This window comes from Lepisosteus platostomus, chromosome 12, assembly GCF_059453375.1.
Source record: "Lepisosteus platostomus isolate fLepPlt1 chromosome 12, fLepPlt1.hap1, whole genome shotgun sequence".
Lineage (NCBI taxonomy): Eukaryota > Metazoa > Chordata > Actinopteri > Semionotiformes > Lepisosteidae > Lepisosteus > Lepisosteus platostomus.
Window position 1 is genome coordinate 41,736,070 of NC_142622.1, and position 24,652 is coordinate 41,760,721.

At 41.5% G+C, this 24,652-nt stretch overlaps 1 protein-coding gene across 4 annotated transcripts in view; it reads right to left on the reverse strand.

Moving 5' to 3' along the window:
* Positions 1-24,652, reverse strand: part of tpd52 (tumor protein D52) — a 37,363-nt gene that overhangs the window by 10,860 nt on the left and 1,851 nt on the right. Inside the window, exons 1-2 of one of the 4 annotated variants that reach the window (XM_088601978.1) lie at positions 8,109-8,366; positions 108-226 (exon numbers count right to left, since the gene is read on the reverse strand). In XM_088601978.1, the coding sequence (XP_088458104.1) occupies positions 108-226; positions 8,109-8,247 (258 nt within the window). In that variant the 5' untranslated portion in view covers positions 8,248-8,366. Of the gene's footprint in view, positions 1-107; positions 227-8,108; positions 8,367-24,652 lie in introns of those variants that run through there. The other 3 variants (XM_088601982.1, XM_088601979.1, XM_088601981.1) reach the window with 3 other exon arrangements.

A 24,652-nucleotide genomic window follows, 5' to 3' on the forward strand; every position in this document is an offset into this window, starting at 1 on the left:
AAAATAACCTGTCTGGTCACATGCATCTTCATTACATTGCTGTTCACTTTGGAGGGGAAAAGCCTTGAGGAGGCGCAGAATAAAAAACCGGAGAGGTCGCGGGTCACCTTGGCGAGTTCAGCTCGGAGCTCCTCTTGTTCCTCTTCCGTCAGAGCTGGAGCTGACAAGCTGACCGTGGAGACGGCATCCTCACCCACCTCTGGGATGGGCTCTGGCCTCGAAGCCCCTTCACAGCAAGAGGGAAAACGAAGCTTGCGTCACCGAACAGCAGTGGACTTTGCCGCGACGCCCATACTGAGTGACAACGTGGGTCCTAGGCTAGATAATAATAATAATAATAATTGCTTACACTTATATAGCGCTTTTCTGGACACTCCACTCAAAGCGCTTTACAGGTAATGGGGACTCCCCTCCACCACCACCAGTGTGTACCCCCATCTGGATGATGCGACGGCAGCCATAGTGCGCCAGAACGCTCACCACACATCAGCTATCAGTGGGGAGGAGAGCAGAGTGATGAAGCCAATTCATAGTGGGGGATTATTAGGAGGCCATGATTGGGAAGGGCCAATGGGAAATGTGGCCAGGACGTCGGGGTTACACCCCTACTCTTTTCGAGAAACGCCCTGGGATTTTTTATGACCACAGAGAGTCGGTTTTACGTCTCATCCGAAGGACGGCGCCTGTTTACAGTACAGTGTCACTATACTGGGGCATTAGGACCCACATGGACCGCAGGGTGAGCGCCCCCTGCTGGCCCCACTAACACCTCTTCCAGCAGCAACCTTAGTTTTTCCCAGGAGGTCTCCCATCCAGGTACTGGCCAGGCTCACACCTGCTTAGCTTCAGTGGGCTGCCAGTTGTGAGTTGCAGGGTGATATGGCTGCTGTAATATAAAAAGATAGCGACAGCTTCCCAAACCCCGAAACTCTCGCCTCACGAAACCCCACGGTGAAATGGGGTGGAAAGAGAACAGAACTGCTCGGTTTCCCAAGAAACCGAAAAGGAAGGGACAAGACAATTAATGAGCTTGAATGACTGTCTGTCTCCAGGGTTGTCTCTCCGGAGAATTCTGGGTGCAGATACAGTAAACAATCGACTTCACTGTTCATGCTTGCAGTAATTGCTGACAATTAGCTTCTTGAGTTAATTTCATTTACTGGAAATACAAATATGTGAATCTGGTTAAAAAATAGAAAAATAGATTGCTTTAAGTTCATGTAGCCTTATGAAAGGAATAAACTGCTTGAGTACCAACAAGAATTTCAATTAATCTGGCAATTTTATTTTCAATACTGTTATCATTGGTATCATTTTGTAAAGGAAGTACTACATTTCTGAACAACAAATTACCCTTTGATAAGATTAAAAAGTAAGGGTGTATTATTCAATATCACAGGGACTTGCAAGCTAAATTATAAATACAAAACGGGAAACCCTGACCTCGAAGAGGTTACTTATGAAAATGGCTTTGATGTTTAACACATCACTTACATTTTCTGGACAATGTTGGAAAACAATTAAAAGGTAAACACAACTCTGGGATACACAGTTAAAAGCATTCAAGGTCAGTGATGTTAGTGTGATTGTATTAAAAACATTTTTAGAATATTGTGTACAATTTTGTGAACCATGCTGCAGAAAAAATATTAAATATTGCGGTCTTGACATCAATCCAGAGAAGAGCAGCCAGATTAAAGGAAAAAGTCCTTAGCAGGCCAGGCTTAAAGGAAAGTCCTGCACTGACTGTCCTGAACCCTTTCAGTTTTAAGCAGAGAAGACAGGAGCAGGCCCTGATACAATTATCCAAAATCATCAAAGGCACTGACAAAGTTGACCCATACAAGTGGCACGAGAGGAAACTGAGGAAGTGTGTTGTTTTAAACAGAAGCCCAAAGGCACTTCTTGACTCACGAAGTGGTGGTACTAAGGCAGCCCAGCCTTGCTGTTGAAGCTGATTAACTGGCTACTAGACAGGGCAGAGGGGCCAAAAGGACACTTCTTGTTTGTAACCCTTCTCACGTTTTTACCAAAACACAATGAAAATCAAACATATTACATTCCGAGTGATCTCTTTCCGGGTTTAGCGGTCTTTTGTTTTACATTTCCAGAACTATGCCCTCAAAGAGGAGCTCGGGCCTAGACGGTAAGGTTTAAAACGGTGAACCAAAACAATGTGAGGTGAATGGCACTGCATTCCAGCTATAAACCTCCGAATAAATGATTCGCTAGGAAGTGGGGTTAATATAACTACAACACATTGCTCAATCCTGCGCTGTATTCACAGATGCCAGGGCAACAAGATCAACAGATTTTAGCTGCCAACTGATTAAAATGGACTGCAAGCCAAAGTAATCTGGCACAGCTTGCTCATTAGTGCAAAGAGAAGGAGGCATGAGTAGTATTTAAGCTCAACAACTGCAAACATGGGTCTGTAACCCAGAGTCAGGAGAAACACATTACCCACCCGGAGCAAACTGATTGAACACAAACAAAAACATGGATCTGTGACACCAACACAACACAGCACTGCAGGAACCATTTTAGTCCTAGAGTGCAACTTCATAGGAGGTAGAGCAAACCCTGGTTTTTAGAACTATAGTCAGCTATAGTCTAGTTTCACTAGAGGTGCCACACAATTGGCACCATGCTGCTGTGTAACCATTAGTTTGCCTTCTGCTTGGCTTTTCTGTAACAAACAGCAGTTCCAGCAACTTGCAAGGCGTCCACAGATGTGTCGCAATGTCAGGGGAAAAATGTGCCTTCAGTCAGCGCTGACACTCTTGTCGTTTGTCTAAAGATGAATGGCTCTGATAGATGGGGTAGGTGCAGCCCCATGTTTGTATCACAGGAGCATTTGTGCTGTTCTCACACTCACTGTAAATAATGAGTCAGTGCCGTAAAGTCAGCTCTTAAACAATGGCTGATTCCAAACAGGGCTGGTATTCCAGCACAAAAAAACCAACGCTGTTGGGTTTTATGAAGATTCGACCAAGAGATTGTCACCACACTCACAAACAGATATAACTAATGACCATTCATAATAACCGGGTCGACAATGGTCCCGCAATTACTAGTAATATGAGCCCAGGCTTAGTCTCTAGCTCACAGTGTCTAACCCTTCCTCATGACTTGCTCCTTGAAGCTGCTGGACTCGGGAGAAGTGTTTTTCCAGGAAAGGCCGACTGTAAGAGGCCACAGTGGAGAATTTACATCTGGCAAGCCTGCTGACACAATGTTCTAAAGCCTGACTCTTCAGACAGTGCCTCCCTCACATTCCTCTCACTCCCTCCTGTGCCTGTTAAACCAAAGATCAGCTTGAAGGTTTTGTTATTGGTTTGTTACAAGTAGGCAGCATCCTTTATGTGCTCACATTATATACACAGTTGTAGAATTTCAAAACTATATAAGGTCCTCCATGTGCATAAGTACAGTAGCTCACACGCCAGACCTTCCTCTATTTTTTGTCCCCTTAAGACGATTGAGAACATTAGACTATCGCCATGCTGCGAAGGTGGAAGGTGAAGCACCCAGCAGAGCTGGTGGACATATATATACGTTTACGTTGACTGAACCAACTAGGGCCAAGTTTTTTTTCAGGGCACAGTAGTGGTGTCTGTATGACCCTATAAGAATGGGTTCTTGAACTTAGTTCCCCAGAAGGCTGCAGTACACAACACACAATACAGGGCACTAGTGTTTCACTGCTAAACACCTCATACCATTTTTCATGATACAGTTGTACGAAAAGGCCAGATAACTTGCTAAGCATGTTACACATACAGATCAGTATACACCCAGTGTAGTACATCTGCTGATTGTTCAATTACATATTATACTACTTTTAAAATTTGGTCTATGAGACACAGTACACAAAAAGTACAGTTTTTTGGTCCTTCATTTTCTCAAGAAATATGCTCTTCCGTATCACAAATCACCTGGAGACAAGAGTCTCACATTCACTGCATTCAGCAAAATGAAAACTGGAAATGGAAATTGGTCTTCTGCATGCATGATTCTTATTTAATAATACATTAGATTAAATTTAGCCACAGCATTTATGTAACATCCTGCCAGGAAAAAAGCCCAGGATAATTTCTAATTCTTGGTACAAATGATCTGTACGATGTAAAAGACTTGGAAGGGCATCATTCCATCTTATTGAGAAACTGAAATACGTGGGCCAGCATTTTCTACTGTGTAAAATATTGAAGTAAGAATCAACTCAATACGGAAAGGCACGTGCGATAAAAGATGCAAAAGAACACGCAGAGTGTTCTCAAGAGCAGTCTTTCTCCCTCTTGAAACCCGGACCTCTACTGAACTTCAGGCATGGGTAGCGACCTTTCACTGGAAACAATATTAAACAAAGGTTCTCAGATGATTTTAGTTAGTTTTAAATATGTTAAACAAGTTTTGTTGTTTTTGCAGAGGGCAGCAGTACCTAATATCAAAATGAAATGTTTACTCCAAATTAAATCTAACCTTGGTCACTGGGCGGTTGTGCATTGCAAATTCCAGATAACTGTCTGGCGATCCTGTGTGATTTTTGTTTTTTATTTAAATATTCGTTTTTTTTCCTCTATCCAGTCACTGTGAAATTGACAGCTGCCTGTAAGACTTTGCTTTATGCCTTTTTGCAAGACTGCCCAGAAAGGTCCTACATTCATGCTACCCTGACATGCCCACCTGTCAGTAACACTCATATTTTTAAGCAAGGGTCCACAGTGCATTCAGGGCGAGTTGGCACCAACCACAGAAGCAGTGAGTCGCTTACTGTCAGCATTGTGAGCCTAGAGGACCTTCGGCAAATCCCAGGAGATTAACCTGCCCACTCTGCCCTGGTGATGCTCTGTCTATTTGGGAATACCACACGTTCCACTAGTCATTCTGCCCTGACTCGAACCTGTGACATCTGGGCCTTAGGTCACAACAGGTGCTCCTAGGCTGAGTCACTGAGGAACCATGGTGCTTTTAAACCACTATAATAAATTGGCTGTTTAACCCAAACAAGCAAAAATCAGTTCAATAAAAATGGGAAAAATGTAATAAAAAAGTCATGGTTTATACTAAATGAAAGCCTAGTTAAAAAGCTAGATTTTTCTACCAAGTAATTGTCACTCATTTCTAGAATCTGACTAAACATAAGAGTCTACAAGCCCAATGTTCAAGAAGAGAGGGATTTATCCACCACTTCTATACAGTCTGGTCTTCCCTTACAAAAGCACGAGGAGCTGCAAAAAAATAACATGCATCCAAAGTAAGTCAGCATCAGGTGACCTAAGTGCAGAGCCACAGGAAACCAGTGGTGATAAACTAAACTAGGCTCTTTTGCTCTTTTTACGCAGCATGTGATAGGGTTGAAGGTTTATTGATAGGGTGGGATAGAAACAGTTTCTAAGTAAAGATTAAAAGTGGTAGAAGGGAAAAATGAGACGAAGGAGGCAAAGCTGATTGTAAGATTACTGATTGTGCAAGATCCCAACAAACATGAAAGATTACAACTCAGACACATACCAGTAGTTACTGACACTTTTGTTATATGTGTGAGAACTATTATCCATATGAATTCCACTATCTGTTGGGGCATGCAGACACCTGTATCTTCATGCTGGTGATATTCTTGCAATTCTTGATCTATTGTGCAGTAAGGAATACAGTGGCTTGTTCAGAAAGCCTTGCATTCTTTAATATTTTGTTGCTTTAAAGATTTCAGTCATGGTGATTTTTGATGTGGCAATGCATAGATGTAATACACTGTACACAAACAACTCCACACTCTGCACATTTCCAAGCAAAAAACAAAAAGAAGTGAACGGATAATTAGCATGAAAGAAAACTGGAAAACTTATGATGGCCTAAATATTCAAACTCTTTGCTGTGGCAAATCGAAATTAATGCAGGAGCACAAAATTACCTTAATGAGCCACGCAGTTGAGTGGCCTCTGGCTGTGTGCATTAACAGTGTTTTCAGGATAAACACATCTATCTCCTTACAGTCTCTCAGTTAGATTGTGAATCTCAAGCAAAGATACGCCTAAGGACCAAGGAAGACCAAGGAGCTTCTAAAATAACTCTGGAACAAAGTTCTGTAAAGGCACACATCAAGAGAAGGATACAAAAACATTTCACAGACCTTTGATACCTGTTTGAGCCTGGTGAGGCTGGTCATTAGGAAGAGGCTGGTACCCAGACAGTGCCTAGATCAGTCTGTCCCTCAAACCTGAGCAGCTGGACAGGGATGAAACCAGAGAGGAAGGCCACTGTGAGGCCGATAGCAACTGGGAAAGAGCTGCAGAGCTCAGTGGCTGAGATGGAGCGAAACGTTCATTGATCAGTAAAATCCCAGTCACTAGAACTGAAAAAAAATCTCAAATCCTGCCATGGGGTTTGCACTTAAATGGTACCGCAAACCCGTGGCAAAAGCTTTTGGGGTCGGCCAAAACAAAACTGGATACTTTTTGGTCTCAATGCAAAGAGTTACATCTGACACAATCCCAACGACACCATCCCCAGTATCAAGCACGGTGGTGGCAGCATTATGTTATAGACAAGCCCCTCATCAGGAAGGACTGGGACTTTGTCAGGATGGAACACAGGAAGAAAAGACAGATGGAGCAAAGTGATGGCAAGTTGTAGACAAAAACCTGCTTCAGGACTAGAACTGGGATATAAACTCACCTTTCGACAGGACAGTGAACACCAGAACAAGGCCACAGCTACACTGAGGTGACGAAGAATAACAAAGTGGACGTCCTTGAGTGGCCAGACTGCTTCAGAGCTAAAACTGGCACAAGGATCCATCAGCAGGAATATACTCCAGAGCACAAGGCCAGAACCACACTGGAGTGGCTGAGGAACATGAATCCTAAAATCCTATTCAGAATCGGCGAAAAGACTTGAAAACTGCTGCCCACAAGGGATCCCCAAGCAACTCGAGAGAACCTGAGCAAATCTGTCGAAGAGAAAGAGTGAAACCTGCACCAAGCTCGTGCACAGATTTGGTAGAAACTGACCCCAAAGACAGCTGCAACTGCAATCGTTGTAAAAAGGCTTTCCCGTTTAATACTGCGTTCCACACATCCGATTAGTTTCCTTCTGTTTTTGCTGATATTTACAGTAATGTTTCTTACACTTAAATTCACGTTTTCGGTTTGAGCATTGAGGTTATACATAAAATATTAAGTTTAAAAAATGCACTTGCATCAAAATGGGAGAACACAGGAAAGGTGTGAATAGTTTTGCAAGGAACCATTTGCACTGTAGGTAGAGCTGCCAACACTGCATTTAAAACAATATGCAACATATTAGTAGTACTGTAAGGACCAACACAAGTGATACACAACATTATAGTTAAAAGCATGAATACAGTATTACTTTACAATAAACAGTAAAGTTTTCACTGATGGGAGGTAGGACAGGGATATTGGTTGTATTCAGAATGCAATATATTTTACCAGTCATGTGGAATGAAAGCAAGTTTTACAACAATTCCTTTCAGCATTACTCGATTAGGATTAGATTATTATCATTATGACTCTTCCCCAGTAGCCTCTATAGTAACACTGAGGAAAAGCAGGACTACATTCCAATCCTCGGTAACCCTGAGAAAAATTAGATCTGCATTCTCAAATGCTAGTGGTTTTTTTTGGCGTTGACAGGACCCTTAAAAGAACAGCAAGAAAAGGAATTTTATACAACATCTGAAGTATAAAATACATGCAGGTGAGTTAATTAGTCCAGCATGCAGGGAGACCGAGCAGGCAGATCTGAAACACTTTCCCTGCCTGCCTTTATCAGCCTTTATCAAGAGTGTTGATTCACACCCATAAGCAGCTGCAGGTCTAGGCTAAACCCGTTGTTTATTTAGTGGGCTTTTCCAGTTGTGTTACTTCCGTTTTCAAGGACTAAACCTGCCTTTCAGTCCTAAACTCTCATGCCAGATAAAGCACAGGCCGGATTTAAGAATGCTCTCTGAATCCTTACAAGGTGCATTCCTGAAAGCCCAGGCTGCTCTGCACCGGAGAGCAGCTCCTCGTGCAGCACGTTCCATTCAACAGGTTCAGGAGAGAGCCAATGCAAACAGCACAGAGGCTGGAAGTCGTTACCTTTGGCCGAAAAAACTGGCGACCCAGGGGGAGTGACGCTGTCACTGGGAGAGAGATACAGGTAATTCGTATTCACGCCTCGCTCGAAATTAAAAGGCGACTTGTAATCTTCCGGAGTCTCTGTGCTGCTGAAATCCATGCCTATGCCCCTGCCCTCGCGTGACTTCGATCCCCAAGCAGCAACAAAACAGCCCGGTTTCCTCCTCCTCCGTCTCCTGCAGACCCGGCAGTCCGCGCCGCAGCTGTGTGTGCCTGCAGACTGCGGGTTCACATGACATAGAGGCTGAGAAGGCTCTTCGTTAATAAGTTACCTTCACACTATGGCTTCATCGGAATGAGATTCAGGGTTTACTGTAATCCTAAAGGTCACCGCGGGCTTCCTGCCAGGCCCGGTTTCAAACTTCATCAAAGCACATATAAAGAAAAACTGGACCACAAATGCATCAAGCTCTCATAGACCTATTCTTGCACGAGTCCACATTTTTCCCCATCTTGAGATCTGCTGTCCAGGGTTCGTAAAGGCTATTTCTCATATTGTCACGTGACCCACCGCAGGAGGAAATGTGTAATCTGCTGAAATAAAGCACGGATTAAACTACTAATCTCCTTCACACTGCTACTGTCTTGCCTGTGATGTGAGGTGAAGCTTTACTTTGCTCTGCCTGCAAGCATAAATTCCCACTGAAGATGTTTCCTTTCACTGTCACAGCAACTGCTGCAAAACAAACCATTTTCGTTTCTCATTCATACCTGATCTTCTTCATGGATCATTTGATACACCCCGTTTGACATCATCAAAGACAGAGAGAAAATGGACTGAAATTCTTCCCACTTTTAAAAAACCCCAACAGATCTCAAGATTAAAAGGTGAGAAAATGTTCACAAAATAATCTCTAATTCTATTTTGTGGGAACAGGCAGGAGAGACCGCTATCTGTGGCCAGCAAACACATCTTTCTTAAAAGCTGGTAGTTAATCGCAAGTCATAGGATTTATTGGACAAAAATAAAGACTTATAGAAAGCAAAAGCCCCTTACAGACACTAAGTTCAGTCACATTTCTGTTTTTTTCTATCTAAAAGTACAAAGGATTACAATAAACAGCCAATAATCAAGACCAAAAAAATCAACAGTATCAGGTATGAAAAATATTACACTTACAGTACGTAGCAATTCACAGCACCTGTGTATGCGTTTCTACAGTCACTGAGTTTTGTCAAACATAGGAACTGTAAAAAACATCATTTATGTCTTCAGGACTCCCTTATAGTAAGTATTACTAAGGTACTTATCCTGTCCCCCCTCCCCTGCAGTGTCAGCAGTGTACATGAGCCATGAAGCACATCTTGAGAAAGAGAGGATGTGAAAAATCTTAGGGGTTTCAGGCCTGAAGTACCTCACCCACTTCACAACACTCATGCAGAAGGTTAGCATGGTTGGCAGCCATTAGAGGATAAGAAAACCGCAATGTCCTGCCCAATTATATATTTTGTGTCGCCTTCCTGCAGATTCTTACATGACCTCCTTATTCAGTGCACGCAGAAAATCAATTAAGCCCGCCCACAAATTCAGAAAATAAGTACTGACATTCTGTCAGTGACATCCACAAAAGAAAATGAATCATTTTAAAGTTAACTAATCAATCTCTACAGTACTCCCAAGTGATATGTAATATTTTGAACTACTTGACCTGAAAACTAGATTCCTGAAAACAAAGATGAAGATGTTGAGCAGATAAGGCATCTCATGGAGGTGTTGCCACGGCAACTTGCGCATCTTCAAGATAAAGACATTCATTCACCTTCCTAAGGTTTACTTACTCTCCCATTTCTCATGTCCGAAATTTATACTAACGTTCGAAACCTTGTGGATAACATACTTGACTTGTGTTTATTTTCCATGAAACAGGTGATTTATTAGCTCCACGTCAGTCCCTCTGCAATGTCCTGCAGAAGGCAGCTTTTCAAACTGGCCATACTTTTTTACATTTGAGTGTCTGGAAACCGTAAATGAATGGAATGTAGCTGACAGTATTATTGGTTAATACTTTGTTTACTAAAAACAATACTTAAACTGACACGAGTGCATTTTCTTCTTAAAATGCTGCATAACAGTCTTCAAATATGAATATGATGCCACTGAGGATGACACCGATTTGGTCTCTATCAATGCCAAACAAATTGGCATTGATGGAGGGGTAATTAACAAGGAATACATGTTGCATGAGAAAACACTAGACTCAGGGTTCAGCTGAGGCAGGATGGTTTTCATTCCAGACAGCCTGTTCTCTTTCGAACTGGGACTGTATGACTTCTGTTTAATCCTGCAGGAAAATAACACAGGCAGCCACTGCAAGGCTGCAACAAAGAAAAGACTTGAACTGGTTAATGACAGACTGCAGTCAACTCATTACCAGTTTATTCCAGGGAAACCTGGTGCCACATGATAAGAGTCCAGTGAATATCACGAGATCCGAAGTATGTGTGCTCGGTGACGAACAGCTACGGGGTTCAGAAAGACCTGCAAGCCACGAATAAAGGGGTCACTCGTGAAAGACTGTGTCCACCCCGTTTCTCTTTCGGTCTGAGCATCACGTTCGCTGACTGAGCAAAAGCGAAAAGATAAAAAGACCAATCCTTTAATTCGGGGGTTGCTGACCCTGGTGTTTAGGGACACCCATTTCTTCATTTTATTTGTTCCGGTCTTTAATTACAGACTAAACCGTTTCAACTCCGTAAACGGAACACATTTTTCACTTGGTTTTCAGCTCTTAAAAGGTTCAATCGTTTTAGTAATTGCTATCAGCCCTGTACCAACCTGTGAAAGTTTCAATGACTTCCGTAGAAGGAACAAAAACACGCAGTGTCCCACCTGTGTCTATTCAGCACAGATAAGTCACCCATTAATAGCTGTTTAGTCAGAAATAAGGATTAAATTAAAATACTTTAAATGATTTGTTTAAAAAATGCTTCATTTTTTGATTGCTTAAATTGTAGAAACGGTACACTTGAAATAGGAAACGTCTGAAACTCAAGACCAAGTGCTAATACAAGTTAAGCAAAAGACCAGACAAGTAAGCAAATCAATTAGTGTCGTCAATCAGCATGATAAAACTTATACTTCATTAACAGAGCCTTTTTAGATGCCTTGTTCTGAATCGCAGAACATGCGCTGTGCATAAATGGAAATTTCGTCTATTTTGTGATGTAAATTTGAGGTTTTACACGTTACTGTGGGGATTTTACTTTTACTGTGGTTTGAAATGGACTCATCGATACCGATTCTTTCCAATCCCGAAATATACAGATTGCCCTGCAGGTGCCCTTTAATTGGTCCTGGTGTGTGTCTGTCTGTCTGTCTGTCTGACCTGCCACATCTCGGCATTCTATCCTGGGTGGGGTTTGGGGTCAACACGTAATTTACAGTATATACTTTTGAAAATGTTTAAAAAACAGATTTCCAGAACTGGGCTATTCTGGGACAAGAGGAACATTTTGAATTTTAGATTCCTGTCAGAACCTCCCAGAAAATACCTCAGTTTCTGTGTTTATCCATACACACTGTAAAACCTTCTTGCAAAAAAATCACAAGTGTATTTCTTTCGGAAAGATTTCCTTTAGCCTTATGGTAGAGAGAGATAGAATGATTCGCACATCCAGCATTTCACAAATGGTTGCCTTGTTTTTTAAAAAAAGGCGTGGAACAAGCTTCTAATTTAATTTAGCATGAGCATTTAAAAAGAACCACAAACCTGGTCAGGAAAAGTGGACTGAAAAGTTGATGGGTGGAAAGTGTTAGAAACTGAATTCTGATTTTGCAAATAATTCATCTCATGCAGACACGAACTCTGTGCAAGAGTGAAAAATATGGCGAGGAGATGGTGTTCCCATATGAATTACTGAACAAGAGAAGAACTTATATATTATTTTTTATATTATTTACTTTCCGAAGAAAACTGTGCTATTCAGGGGAAAAGGGGAAAAATTAGAAAGCTATTAAATCATGTTTGACTTGACTTGAGCTTAACTGTTTCCCTTAAAGACAAAACATTTGTTTGTAATAATAAAATGCTTGGATTTAGTGAAAATGAGTTTTCAGCAAATGGTTAATGTTATCAGAAAAAAATGCATCATAATAATAATCTGACCCAATCAGGAAATAAAGAATTGTGAGCAATAATCGTCTAAAAGATGTACAAGACCCACTGGGCAGTGAATGGGTCATGTGACATATATCCTAGCAATGGTATCTCCTGTGAGACAGTTGTTTTCTCTTCACAGTAACCTGTAATAAAGAAGGCTTGTTTCTGTAGCTCACTATATGCAGCGAACAACAAAAAAAAGTATGAAATTTAGTTAAAGAATTTGGAAATTTGGCAGGTATTTTGAGGTATGTAAAACTGTGCTCAGCTGATAAGAGTTGTTCAGTCTAGTGTTAAGAATGAAAGAATGTTAAGGTTATACACCACAATAGTTACATCTCACTCAGATGTTGCGTACAGTTCTAGTCACTGCTCTAAAAACAGGATTTCATGGCCCATAAAAAAGTTTGAAGAGAAATGAGAATAATTCCAGGTTATAGACATCTGTGTATCATACAGTAAGGGCACATGTTAAAGGAGATGGAGGGTTTATACTTCTTCTTCTTCTTTTTCACAGCCTCAGTCCCAGACTGTCCTGGGGTCAGCTGCTTTGGTTGCTCTTCTCCACTTGTCTCTGTCGAGCACATCGTCCTCACTCACTTCACATACCTCCATATCTTTTCTCACACAATCTATCCATCTCTTTCTAGGCCTGCCTCTTCCTCTGTTACCTTCCACCTCAGATTCCATTACCCTCTTTGTTACTTCCTCAACGTCCCTCCTCATGATATGTCCATACCACCGTAACCTCGCCTCTCGCATCTTCTCAACCACATCCACCACCCTACGTCGTCTACGGATTTCTTCATTTCTGATCTTTGAAATCTGCAGAATCCATCTCGACGTCCTCATTTCAGTTCTTCTCATCAAGTTCTCTTCCCTCTTTCCAACTGCCAAGCATTCAGCTCCATATAGTAGTACAGGTCTAATCACAGATGGCGGGTTTATACAAGTATTAAAAATCCTGCAAGACACAAAGTCAACCCAACCCAGAACTAAAACAGCAGGATACAACTGGATGTTCCACGAAAGTGTATGCAGGACTTCGAACAGGAGGGACCGATGCACTAAGGGAGAGGTTGCCAAGCTGAGCTCGAAATCTTCAAGGAACAGCTGAAAAAGAACGCAGCTAAACCAGCACGATGGATTGAGTCTCCGCTCTTGGCATCTCTCTTATGTTTTTCTGTTGCCTTTCTTACGGCAACAAGTTGCAGCAGAGCCTTGCCTGTGACTTCTTGTCGTGCATCTGGAAGGAATGTTCACACCGCCTCGGGGTCAGCGCTCCGAACATCTGGAGGAGGGCCCAGCTTCAGCGATGAATGAACTGGATCCCCCACAATGAAAGCGCCCGAGATTCTTTGTCCGCAAGCTGCAGTTCAGGAACGCTCTTTTTTTTTGGGACACAAATCCCCGAAAAAACACTGCAGGGCTTGTGCTGCATTCATCCGGGCTTGCTCCTCGACAGCAACAGAGATTTGCTATGTCTGGAATCTGCCGAAAGGCCCGCCAGGGGCATTTGTTAAAGCAAGAAGCAATGAATGCGACAGGCAAGGGTCCAGCTGAGGGATATTTAATTTGACAACTTCAATTGTTTTGGATGGCTGTGTTTGTCTTTTAAACAGACAGGTTGATAACGACGCCCCGCACGGATCAGTATTGGGGACACGCAGTGTTTTAGCATAAAAGGACAACGAGGCTCCAAGATGTATAAGGCAATCAGGGTCACCTGCCAAAACTGAAAATGTTGTCTAAACAATTTTGGCTCCACTATCAGCTATCTCTCCTGAGACTCAAAGCACCTGTTCTTATTCTTTTTGTTTTTAGTGGGGCTGAAGAGATCGGGAGAGAATATAAAATAGGAGAGGGAAAAAACAAAACCACAGCTTGGTATCTGTTACAGATAAATAGCACTACGATACCTGTTTTCGTATTCAAACTAACAAATTAGATTATGAATCACCAATATTCACGGACTGCAAAAGCAAAACAATAACGCACTACAACAAGCTGAGATTTGTCTCCTGAAGTGTTTTGAAACAGTAAAAGGTAGAAGGTACAATTTATCATCTTAGTGGTAACAACCAAAACAAATTGTTGGTAACCTAAAGGGTTATTTTATGGTTTGAATTTGTAAAGGGCATATTGTGTTGACTGGCTTCATATTACACAAATTATGGTACTAAAATAAACATAATGCACAGCAGAGTATCTACATTTCAAATATAAAGGCCTAATCACCAAAACAGGCACTATCACACAACAGACATTTTATTAAATGTGTAATACCTGTATTGAACAACACAGAGAGAATTGCTCAACTACTGACCTGCTAGCATGGGACAATGAAGTTTTTTATGTTATTTCAAATTTGTTAAGTTGCACATCGCACCAGCTAAAACAGATTGTACAGTATGTGCCCGAATCCTTCATGCTGAAAGATATCTGCCAATTACTGATTAAAAATGAAAACAGCACTTTGAATCAATTTTTAAAGCAAATGGCTTCAACAGCTACTTGCAGTTTTTTCTTCTGCTTCTTCACATTTGTAACATCCTGTTTCAATTACTCTATAGAAATAACCGTAAGACATGTGATGATGGGCGCCACTGGGTAGTGCAGTGGTTAGTATTTCTGCCTCACGGCGCTGGGGCCCTGGGTTCGATTCTGGACCTGGGGTGCAGTCTGTGTGGAGTTTGCATGTTCCCCATGCATTTGCTTGGGTTTGCTCCAGGTGATCCGGTATCCTCTATTAGTCCACAAACATACTGGTAGCTTAGTTGACTTCTGGGGAAAGTGGTTCTGGTGTGATTGTGTCTATGTTTGTGTCTGTGTGTGATGGACTGGCATCCCATCCAGAATTTGTTTGCTGGAACTGGCTCCCAGCTGGAAGAAGTGTCATGAAGTGCACATATCATGACTGTAGTTTGTGACTGATCACACATTCATAAATAAATGTTAAAATAAAATAAACTCTAAAATAAAGTAGATGTCATGTATACGTAAAATAACTCTTTACTGTCGACCTTGTGTTGATCCATCACCTTTAAAACGGATTTAGACACCATTTAATTATACACCTTGAAAATGTTCATTACCGTGTACATTTTATGTTGAAAGGCAGTGAATTCAGAAAATGTATTTTGTTCCGAAGCAGTGTGCATGAAACGTCTGTTTTATTACTGCTGGTCAAATCTAACCAATAAGAAATTTGCAGAATTAATCACAACATGGGGCTCTATTTAAATTGCAATCAGCATGACCCTACAAATAAAATATATATTTTTTAATCAGCTGAAAAAGATCTTCAGAGTGTAGAATGTGCTTCTGAGAAAATTCTATTAAGGGGGATACCATGTGTGTTAGATAATGGATTACAGTCTCTTCCCATCATGTGATGTAACCAAATTAGGAAATACGATTGCTCTTGGCTAACAGTCGGTTTCATTAGCCTTGCTAGAAGGGAGAAGATTTTCTCTGGTTTGAGACACAAATCAGGAGTTTTAAATATTAGAACTCCACGCATGTCAAGCTGCATCATGAAGAACCAGAAAGTTTTAATACAAGACTGAACCCTCATTAAGTAACTGCAAAATGTCAGGATACTATTTATATGGTAGAATTTTTACTCTCTAAATTTTAGACCATGTGCAGAAAGAAAGGGCACTGCCCAGGAGTCAAAACTAAAAATGTCCTAGCTCAGGGGAATAATCTAGAACAGGGGTAGTCAACTTCTGTGGCATGCCAGGACTTTGAACCTACCTACCGAAAAGGGCATAACTGATTAATTACAATCTGTGATTGCTTAATTAACCCAACCGCTGAAGATCACTTTGAGAAGGAAGGATTTGCTGGAACAAAGACTTGCACTGCACAGGAAGTGTGACGATTCTCTACCCTCGGAACCAGTGCACCGTCTCAAACTGGAGGAGCGTTTCTGAAATGATGGTTGATGTGTCCTGTAACCTGCCTTACTATTACATCAGAACATTTACACATTTTTCCTTTAGTTTCCTGTTCCACGTTTGTGGGTTGTTTTTTAATGCTGTCAGGCCAACTGGAGTTTTCCCCAACAGAGAGTAGAGATTTTGCTGCCACACTAAATTGTTACACGTGCACACAGACACCTGTGCCTCTATAAACATCCTCTCTCTATTGTAGAAACTCGGATGACAAGAGCAGGAAAGAAGTGTGTGAACTCTCCAGCGGGAGCAGGGGGTCATGTTCAACCTGAAATTCTCATTTTCTATGGCTGGCTGAACGAGCAACAGCACAGACTTACTGCACACTGAGCAGTAAAAACCAGGGCAGAAGCCACAGACCTCCAGGGACTCCTGGAGCTGGTCTCCTTTGAGTTCGTATCATGTGGTACCATCCTTTTGGAGCCAATCACAAGAACCGCACAGGGCAGTCTGTGAAAGTGGGCCTACTGGCAGACGTCGGAAGACTCTGGGTGGGAGGATTGTTCATTTCTGGTAACTGACCAGACCGTACCTGCCTCAACTCTTCCATCATTTTATTTTTTTTTCAAAAAAAGGTCACTTCCACCTTCCACCAAAAAGTGTTGTGTTTCACGACTCGCCGTTGCGTACTACTTTGTTGCACCTTTTTTGTCAGGGAAATGTTCGAGGCCTAGTCCTGTGGAAGGCCTGGGTAGCCCAGGTAAGAGTTAAGATCCAGTGCTGGTGTCAATTTAAGAGTCCCCCAGCAGGAGCCAGCTAGATTCCCGCCCCGAAAGAATCTACTTAAACGACCGAATCCAGAAGGTGACCTCACCCCTCTGCGCCCCTTATAGAATAAAACTGATGTACCCCTTAAATAACATATGGCCCCCCAGCAGCAATAAAACTTGGCCCTGACATAGGCCCTGGTGTGAGAACAGTACTGTTGCATCGGCACTAAACAGGGACCGCCGCACAGCTGGCCTGAAAAGTGGTTCTAACCAGGGCAAAGGCTATTGCTTTTCAGAGAAGAGGATGCCAGTCAGACGTTTCCTGGCAGAACCTTAATTGCGTTAAATTAAATTTTAACTACCCGCGTCGCACTGCCTCTGAGTGAAATTTCACATTTCGGCTGCACGCTGCTGTAGGCCCAAGACCATTAACATGCAGGTCAAGAGCCTGACGGGATCCTACCATTTATTCTGATACCATCCTAAGTCTAAAAAAGTCTAAAAAAAATTTTTTAAAAAGCTTTAGTTTTCCATATGCCAGATTTTAAAGGAGCCAACAGACATTCATTTTCTGTTTACAAGGCCCCAGTCGACTTATAAAAGATTACCATTACGCTAACATGGTGGCATCTCTCTTGTTATTATAGTAATATACACAGTGCACTATAGGAGAAAAGCATTCACTCTCAAGGTTTCTTAAAACCAAAGCAACCAGAGTGGCGCAGTACATTACTGCAGCCATACAAAATCCAGCAGCAGCGATACCTTTTAAGAGTAGCCTAGGGGTCTTAAGATGGTGCCTTGCAAAAGTACTCAGAGCCTTGCTATGGTGTCCCCATTTCATGAAACACATGACGTTTTTTTAACTTAATTTATTAAAACCCTCCAGGCTCAAACTGAAGACTTCTAGGGGTAAGATAACTAAAATGAACGACAAACTAAACAAAATATGTTCACTGCATAAGTACGCAGAGCTGTGAGCCTAATATCCATGTAAAAGAATCAATTATTCTTTCAATTAAGTCTTTCGGGGTAACTCTCTCTCCCAACTTTGTGGACTCCGGCTTGGTGCAATTTGTGCTCATTCTTCTTGGCAGATTTACACAAGACCTCTTAGGTTGCTTGCAGGTTGGTTTAGTTTAGGTCTTCTGACCGATTCAGGTCATGACCTTGCCTGGGCCACTTAAGGATGGTCATATTCTTAAACCACTCCAGTGTGGCCCAGGATCCCTGAACTCTGGTTGCTATCCTGGGTTCTCCTCGTATTTATTGGTGTATTTATTCTGAAATTGTGTTAACCACTATTATTGCACACAATCAGAGTCCATTCAACTTAATGTATGGCTTTTGTGCACCTAAACTAACTTAGGATCGCAAGGGACTAAATATTTAGGCAATCGTGAGTTTCCCATTTTTCTTTTCCATTGATTACCTATTTTTGTCTTTGGTTCTTGTTTGGGTGTGTGGCGTGTGTATATATAACAAACATTAATAGCTACTTCAAAGTATTATGACAGCAGGCTTTAAAGCACAAAATGTGAAACCTGCACAGGGGTCAGAATACTTTCACAAACATTATATATTTCTTAACTGCCAAATCAGTTATTGTATTTGTTGGTTTCATTTTTACCATTTTTTCCCCAATACTAGATAATTTAAAAGGTAGTCATGTACAAAAGCTGTAAAGAAGAACTCCAAAAGAGAGCTGTACTAGACTAACCACTCCAATGCCCAAGAATAAAAATGAAAATAACCAATGCAGAAAAGAATGCTGAAACCCAGGCTGACGTTATATAATGGCCGTTGTAGTAAGTTTTTATTTTTCCCTTAGCTTAAGCAGTACTCAAAAGCATTACAGTATGCTTCACTGTCAGCACCGACATTTGCTTTGGTAGAACATAAAAGATGCACACGCCCTCTAATTAAGGTCTACACACACTTTGTATAAAGTGAATTCTTCGTGTCTTTTGTCATTCCCATACATTATATAAATTGTTTTGCCTATATATGTTATCACCATATACAACAATAGATATTATGAATAAAAAGCTTTAAGGGAAAGCAATAATAGAGTACATTACTGATTTTATATAACACAAATGCTGATTTTATACAACACAAACGCATATATGAGGAGAGGTGTCTAAAACCACTCGCAAATCCAACTCATGAGCTCAACTTTATTTAAAAGCTTCTAGAACAAAATTTGATCTTAATTAAAACAGGCCTTTCGCCTTGTGGCTCTGGTAGTGTCCCAGAAGAAGGCTGACTTCTCAGCTGTACTGCGGGGTCCCCGACTGTCTGCGCCTTCAGACAACCGTGTCAGAAAAGCTTCTTAAAAGAGTACAGAGCCGCTGCAACGGTACAGTAAAGCAGCAGAGTCCCGACGCTCACCGAGCTTGTTCTTATCAGTCCACTGCGTGTATCAGATAAAGAAAAACACAGATCTTGTGTTTCAGGGATTTAGTTTATGGCAAGGCCCAACACAATCGCTCACCATATGCGTAAGATGTTATCGGAAGACAATGTACAGTACGGTTTATACCTCATTAATTAATTTTTGAATGAGCTGTTTGGAAAACCCTGCGTTGCAGATCGGGGCCCAGCTGTGCACAAGTACACAATGAACTCTGAATTCAATCTGCCTGGAATTGTCCACTCCTGTCATAAGCTTCAGTAGTTATTTCAGTTAAATGCGGCCAGGAGATTCTTCCCAGTGGAGACAGCTGGCTGTTAAATGTGAACCAGAACAGTTTTTCTCTATAAGCCACCAAGATGTTACCCACAGGTAACACACAGGTAGTTTTCATTGTGTCTCACACAGGTCAGCCAGGTATCCCCCCAAAAAGAAAAGATCTCAGGTCATTGTAGCTTACTTTCTTTGGGGAAAAAATGACCTTCCACAAAGCACGAGAAATGTTAAAATCTGTCCAACCAGACAAGAGTTCTTCTAGGACAGATAAGAGAAGGCTGTAGCTTGACAGACTGTAAACCGTAAAAGAAGGGCTAAACAGAAGCACTGTACTATTCAAATACCTACAATACTTCATCAGAATGCGACTGTATTTGACAGAAATTATTGTCAAACGTCTCCTGAGAAACTTTCCCCTGTGAAAAGAAAATGAAACGTGCAGAAACTAGAAAAATAACAGACAGCTGGTCTGCGGGGAGAGAGCTGCGTTATGGACAGCAGAACTGGGGCCCGGCGTGGCGAAGGGTTAACGAGAGAATGGGCTGCGAAGGTGTCTGTGGGAGTGCTGAAACGTCACGGACACTTTTTGAACTGGGATCCTGGCGACTTATCGACTGAACACAACTGACGGCGCTCTAATGATAAGGGCACCAGAGGGTCCTTACTCCTCCGCCCTGGGAGACAAAAGGAGAATTATTTGCTTCCTTCTGAACAGCCGCCAGTTCTATATGCCAAAGTTCCAAGGATACAATAGAAAGCATGAAACGAACTAACTTTGAGCTGAAAAAGGCATTAAGACACTCTTATTGACATTCACACTAATCTATTTGTCAGAAATACAAATCAAACCACTGAAACGTAAGATGATTATTTAAACAGCTGGAATACTATTGCAACCATGTCAATGAAAAGCATACTGCTTAAATTTCCTAACAACAATACTGTCAGAACCAGGGGGCTTTTTGTACAGGTATCTGTACCTGACGTTATATTTTTCATACCCAAAAAAAGGCAGACAACTTTACCCTGGAAGATCTGTAAACTTACACCCTGCATGAAAAGCAAAAAGTGTCCGTCTTAAGAAGGACTGCCTTTCCACATGGCTATTCTAGACATAACAGATGGATTTCCCAGAAACTACCACATTTGTCCCCTCAGAAGATTTAATAGTCTGTGGTCATGAGTACCCTAATGTGCAGCCTACTTCAGTGCACATACAGGCCTCATGTTAGACCCAGCTCAGTGTGAAGACTGACGTTTCCCACAGAGCTTTCATCAGTTGGGACAGGACACTAAAGCAATCCAGAGATTGCCCAACTTTCAATTGTGAGAGCCATTTTGTACATCTACATTCTTGTGAAACAGGAGAGTGAAGGTGTTTGAAAAAACAGAACTGTCACGTGACATGAGAGGAAAACATTTCTGTATGTTTCTTCTGACATTAACGGAAACTTTTTAAACCTATTCCATTGTTATAACTACAGGTATTAACAGGGTAGAAAGTTTTTTTTTTATGAGAGATCTTTCACTCTAGTTTATGCTGCACTCCATGGTTGGCTAACTCAGACTAGCCTGATCATCCCCAAACCGCAAGCTGATGCACAATGTGAGCAGTCTAATAAAAAAACATAGTAGTCTAGACAGCATTCACATTGTTCCTTGAAAAAATATCAAAATAGATTTTTTCACAAACAAATGCAGCAATAAATAGGTGAAACTAGTTCCCTCAAGGTGGTTTTATTTAAAAGCCTATGCACTTAATACAAAATCCAACTACTGAGATGGAATACGTCTTGATTTCAGGATGATCATTGCAGCTGGATTCGAATGGTACTTTTCCGCTGTAATTTTGTGGCGATTCCACATAACTTAAAACCATACCTAGACTTCTTGTTCCTTTTTCTTCTCCACACTGCTGGTTCCCCTGTTTATGTCCTCATTTACTATCCCAGAGGTGCAAAGTAAGAAATGCTTGATTTGTAAGTTTGGCAACATTTTACCAAAGAGTATATGAAAGGGAGAGACATAGGTGAATGCGCTAAGTTCTACATTTCAGCATTATTATACCAGAGAAACTATGTGCAATCTTTGGTATCAATATTTTGGTAGAGGGCTATGCATAACAGAGAGACAGTGCTAAGTTCCAAAATTCTGGCCAAGTGCCTGCAAACCTGTAAACCAAACGTCTCCTGATCACAGTTTTGACGTGATATGAAGTTCTGAGAAAAATCCTAAGAAAGCTAGATAGAGTAACAGATTTTGTAATAAATCAAGCACACACTGAACGTCAGTGTGCTGTGCATCTACAACGACACACCTACAACAGGGTATGTTTGAAAGCCATTTCTTTTGGGCGTATAGCGCTAAAGTATAGCAAGATTTCAATTCAACAACAGTTCAATTAAGCTCAGTAATTAAGACATCAGTGGCAACAAAGACCACATCTTACACACAAAGCACAATGAGTTGAAAATGTGGGTACAAGGAAACATTTAATGCTTAATGGCTATTGCAAGTAGCATGAAGTCACCCATAATTCCTCAACCACAGTCAAATTTATAAAAGACTTATGTCATTAGCTTTTACTGCATTTGGCAGGTCTATTCCAGAACAACCTTCTTAAACTTCACAAATTTAGTTGAAAGCTTTGCAGACTAAGTGTTTACGAAGCAGCTACTCTTGCAACGTACTCAAGCCCTGTAATCAATCCACTCCTGAACAAGAACAACCCAGAAAGTCTCAGATATTTCAAGTTCGGTATAACGCCGCTGGCACAAAAAATGCTGGCGTATTTCTCCCCTGCTTCTTTATTTATACACTGCCTGACGCAGACCAAACTATGTCAGCCTCACTGCTGATGTCTCTCTGCTGACATTCTCAAGACAGAGGGGATCTTTGAACATCAGCGATGCTGCAAAAGGCAATTTCTCAACTCACAGGTATCTCTCCTGCCTGCCAAAGCACTGTCAGCAAACGAGGCACCCTGTTCTCTGCCACATTTTCTGAAGGGGGAACGGGAAGAGGAGAAAAGATCACTCCCAGGGAACTATTGATCTGCTCGACGTGACCGACGCCAAAATAGCTTCGCAGTGTACATTTTTAATCGATTCACTGGCGCTTCCAGTTAATTTCGTGCACGGAAGAAAAAACATCCAGCTTAGACTACTGATGATTCCTTAAATCTTGGCATGCTTGTAAAAGCTAGTGTTGCGTTCAATGAGCACAATGTCTAGGGTTAGGAATATGCCCAGGTCAGGGTTAGAAAAACCATTAACTTCAGCATGTTTGAAAAAACCTAAATAAGAGAAGGTAAGCAGAGACTGAGGTTCAATGCGAACATTTTGCACAAGAGGGTTTTGGCTTCTGCCTGCGGTTAACACTAATGCAATATATCCTCAGCAACATCCTGAATAAAAAAAAAACAGAAATAAATCCATCACATCACTCAAGGGAATAGGAAGTCTAACCCTAACTGCACAAATCCAAATCTACTAAGAAGTGCACTAATGCAATGCCCAGTTAGAAGATCTCATCAAATAATGCATTGGACCTGTGCAAGTAGAGCCACTTAAAAAAAAATCGACACGAATTGTTCACCGTCTCGCAGTCTAAATCCTATCCTACTCTTCTAACAGAACTACATTTTGTTGAGGTTGTCAAGAAAAAGTAATGGCCTGTGTGACTGAACTGTGTTTCTTACTGGTTTCACCTGTTTTAGGCAGGATTGAGAGCTGGGGGTTGTTACGGCCACAGGGAAGGTGAATAAATGTTTGTCTCCTGCTGTTTATACCAACTGGGCATTGCCTGGCACTGAGGAAGTCTCATCAGTGCACTGGGGCTCCCTAATATTTTAGCTCTTTGTTATTATACAGGAAACAGACGCCCGAATTATTTTAACGTGGCTTCTTTCAAAACAAATAAACCTTCATAAAAAATGTTTTCTCATTTAATGAAATGAGGTCTTGCATAAAGGAAACCATCACTTCCATTTCATGCAGGAGCGTAATGAAATGACTTTAGCTACACAGCTAGATACCACTACACACTTTTCATACCAAACTGTGCACTGTCAAACTAACAAACTGGGTAACCGAGGTCAGAAATGTTCTACGCACCTATCAACCATTACCACTTGAACTCATACAATCCTTGAAATATGATCAGACAAAGTAGAAGCAGAAGAACAAGAGAATTAATTTCCTATTTTGCGCGCAAACTTCTCTAAAACAAGAAAAAGGTACCATGAGGCTCACGACACCTGCAGCATGGAGACATTTCTACACAAGACAAACCAACAGCTGTATATTGTTAATAACTTGCCAAAGCATTCCTGATGTGCATTTTCAAAACACAGTATTTTGTGTTCCTCAATCTTTATTTCAAGGATCAACCTTGTGGGTCTATTACAGTCCTTCTTCCTGTCTGCTATAACCACTGTGCTTCACCGATTTTCACGTCCGTGTTTTTTCTTGACTCTCTACATGCGTTTGAAGTCTTTATCATGGCTCTGACTTTAAAAACAAGTGCCAAGAAAATGTCTCTGAACCCCTTTAAGGCTGGTCTGTATGTGCATATATTTGAACATAAAACCTAGCTAAATCATCCAAACATTTTCACGAAAATCGAATTATATCCTTGAGTGAATAATTAAGTGGAGACTTCATATTCAGCAACTGATGTTACCTCATTCAGTACCAATGACTTCAACTTGACATTTTAACCACCTCTTACTTACAGAACAGCTTCAAGTCGGTGACATCTGAGGGTCTTCTTGCACGAAAGGCCCAATTCAGGTCTAACATAACATTACAACGAGGTCCAGGTCTGGACTTTCACTTGGCCACTTTCTTCCTCAGCCGAGCAGATCTTTTTCTGCCGCAGATCTTCTTGCATGTTTCGGATCACTTCAGCTGCCGACTGGATGGCCTGACAGCCTGCTTCAGAATTTGCGGATACAAAGCCACATGCAGGGTTCTGACCAAGCTGACAAGCCAGTGTCGACATGAAGCCCACCTTTTGACTCATCTGTCCAGAAACACTCTCC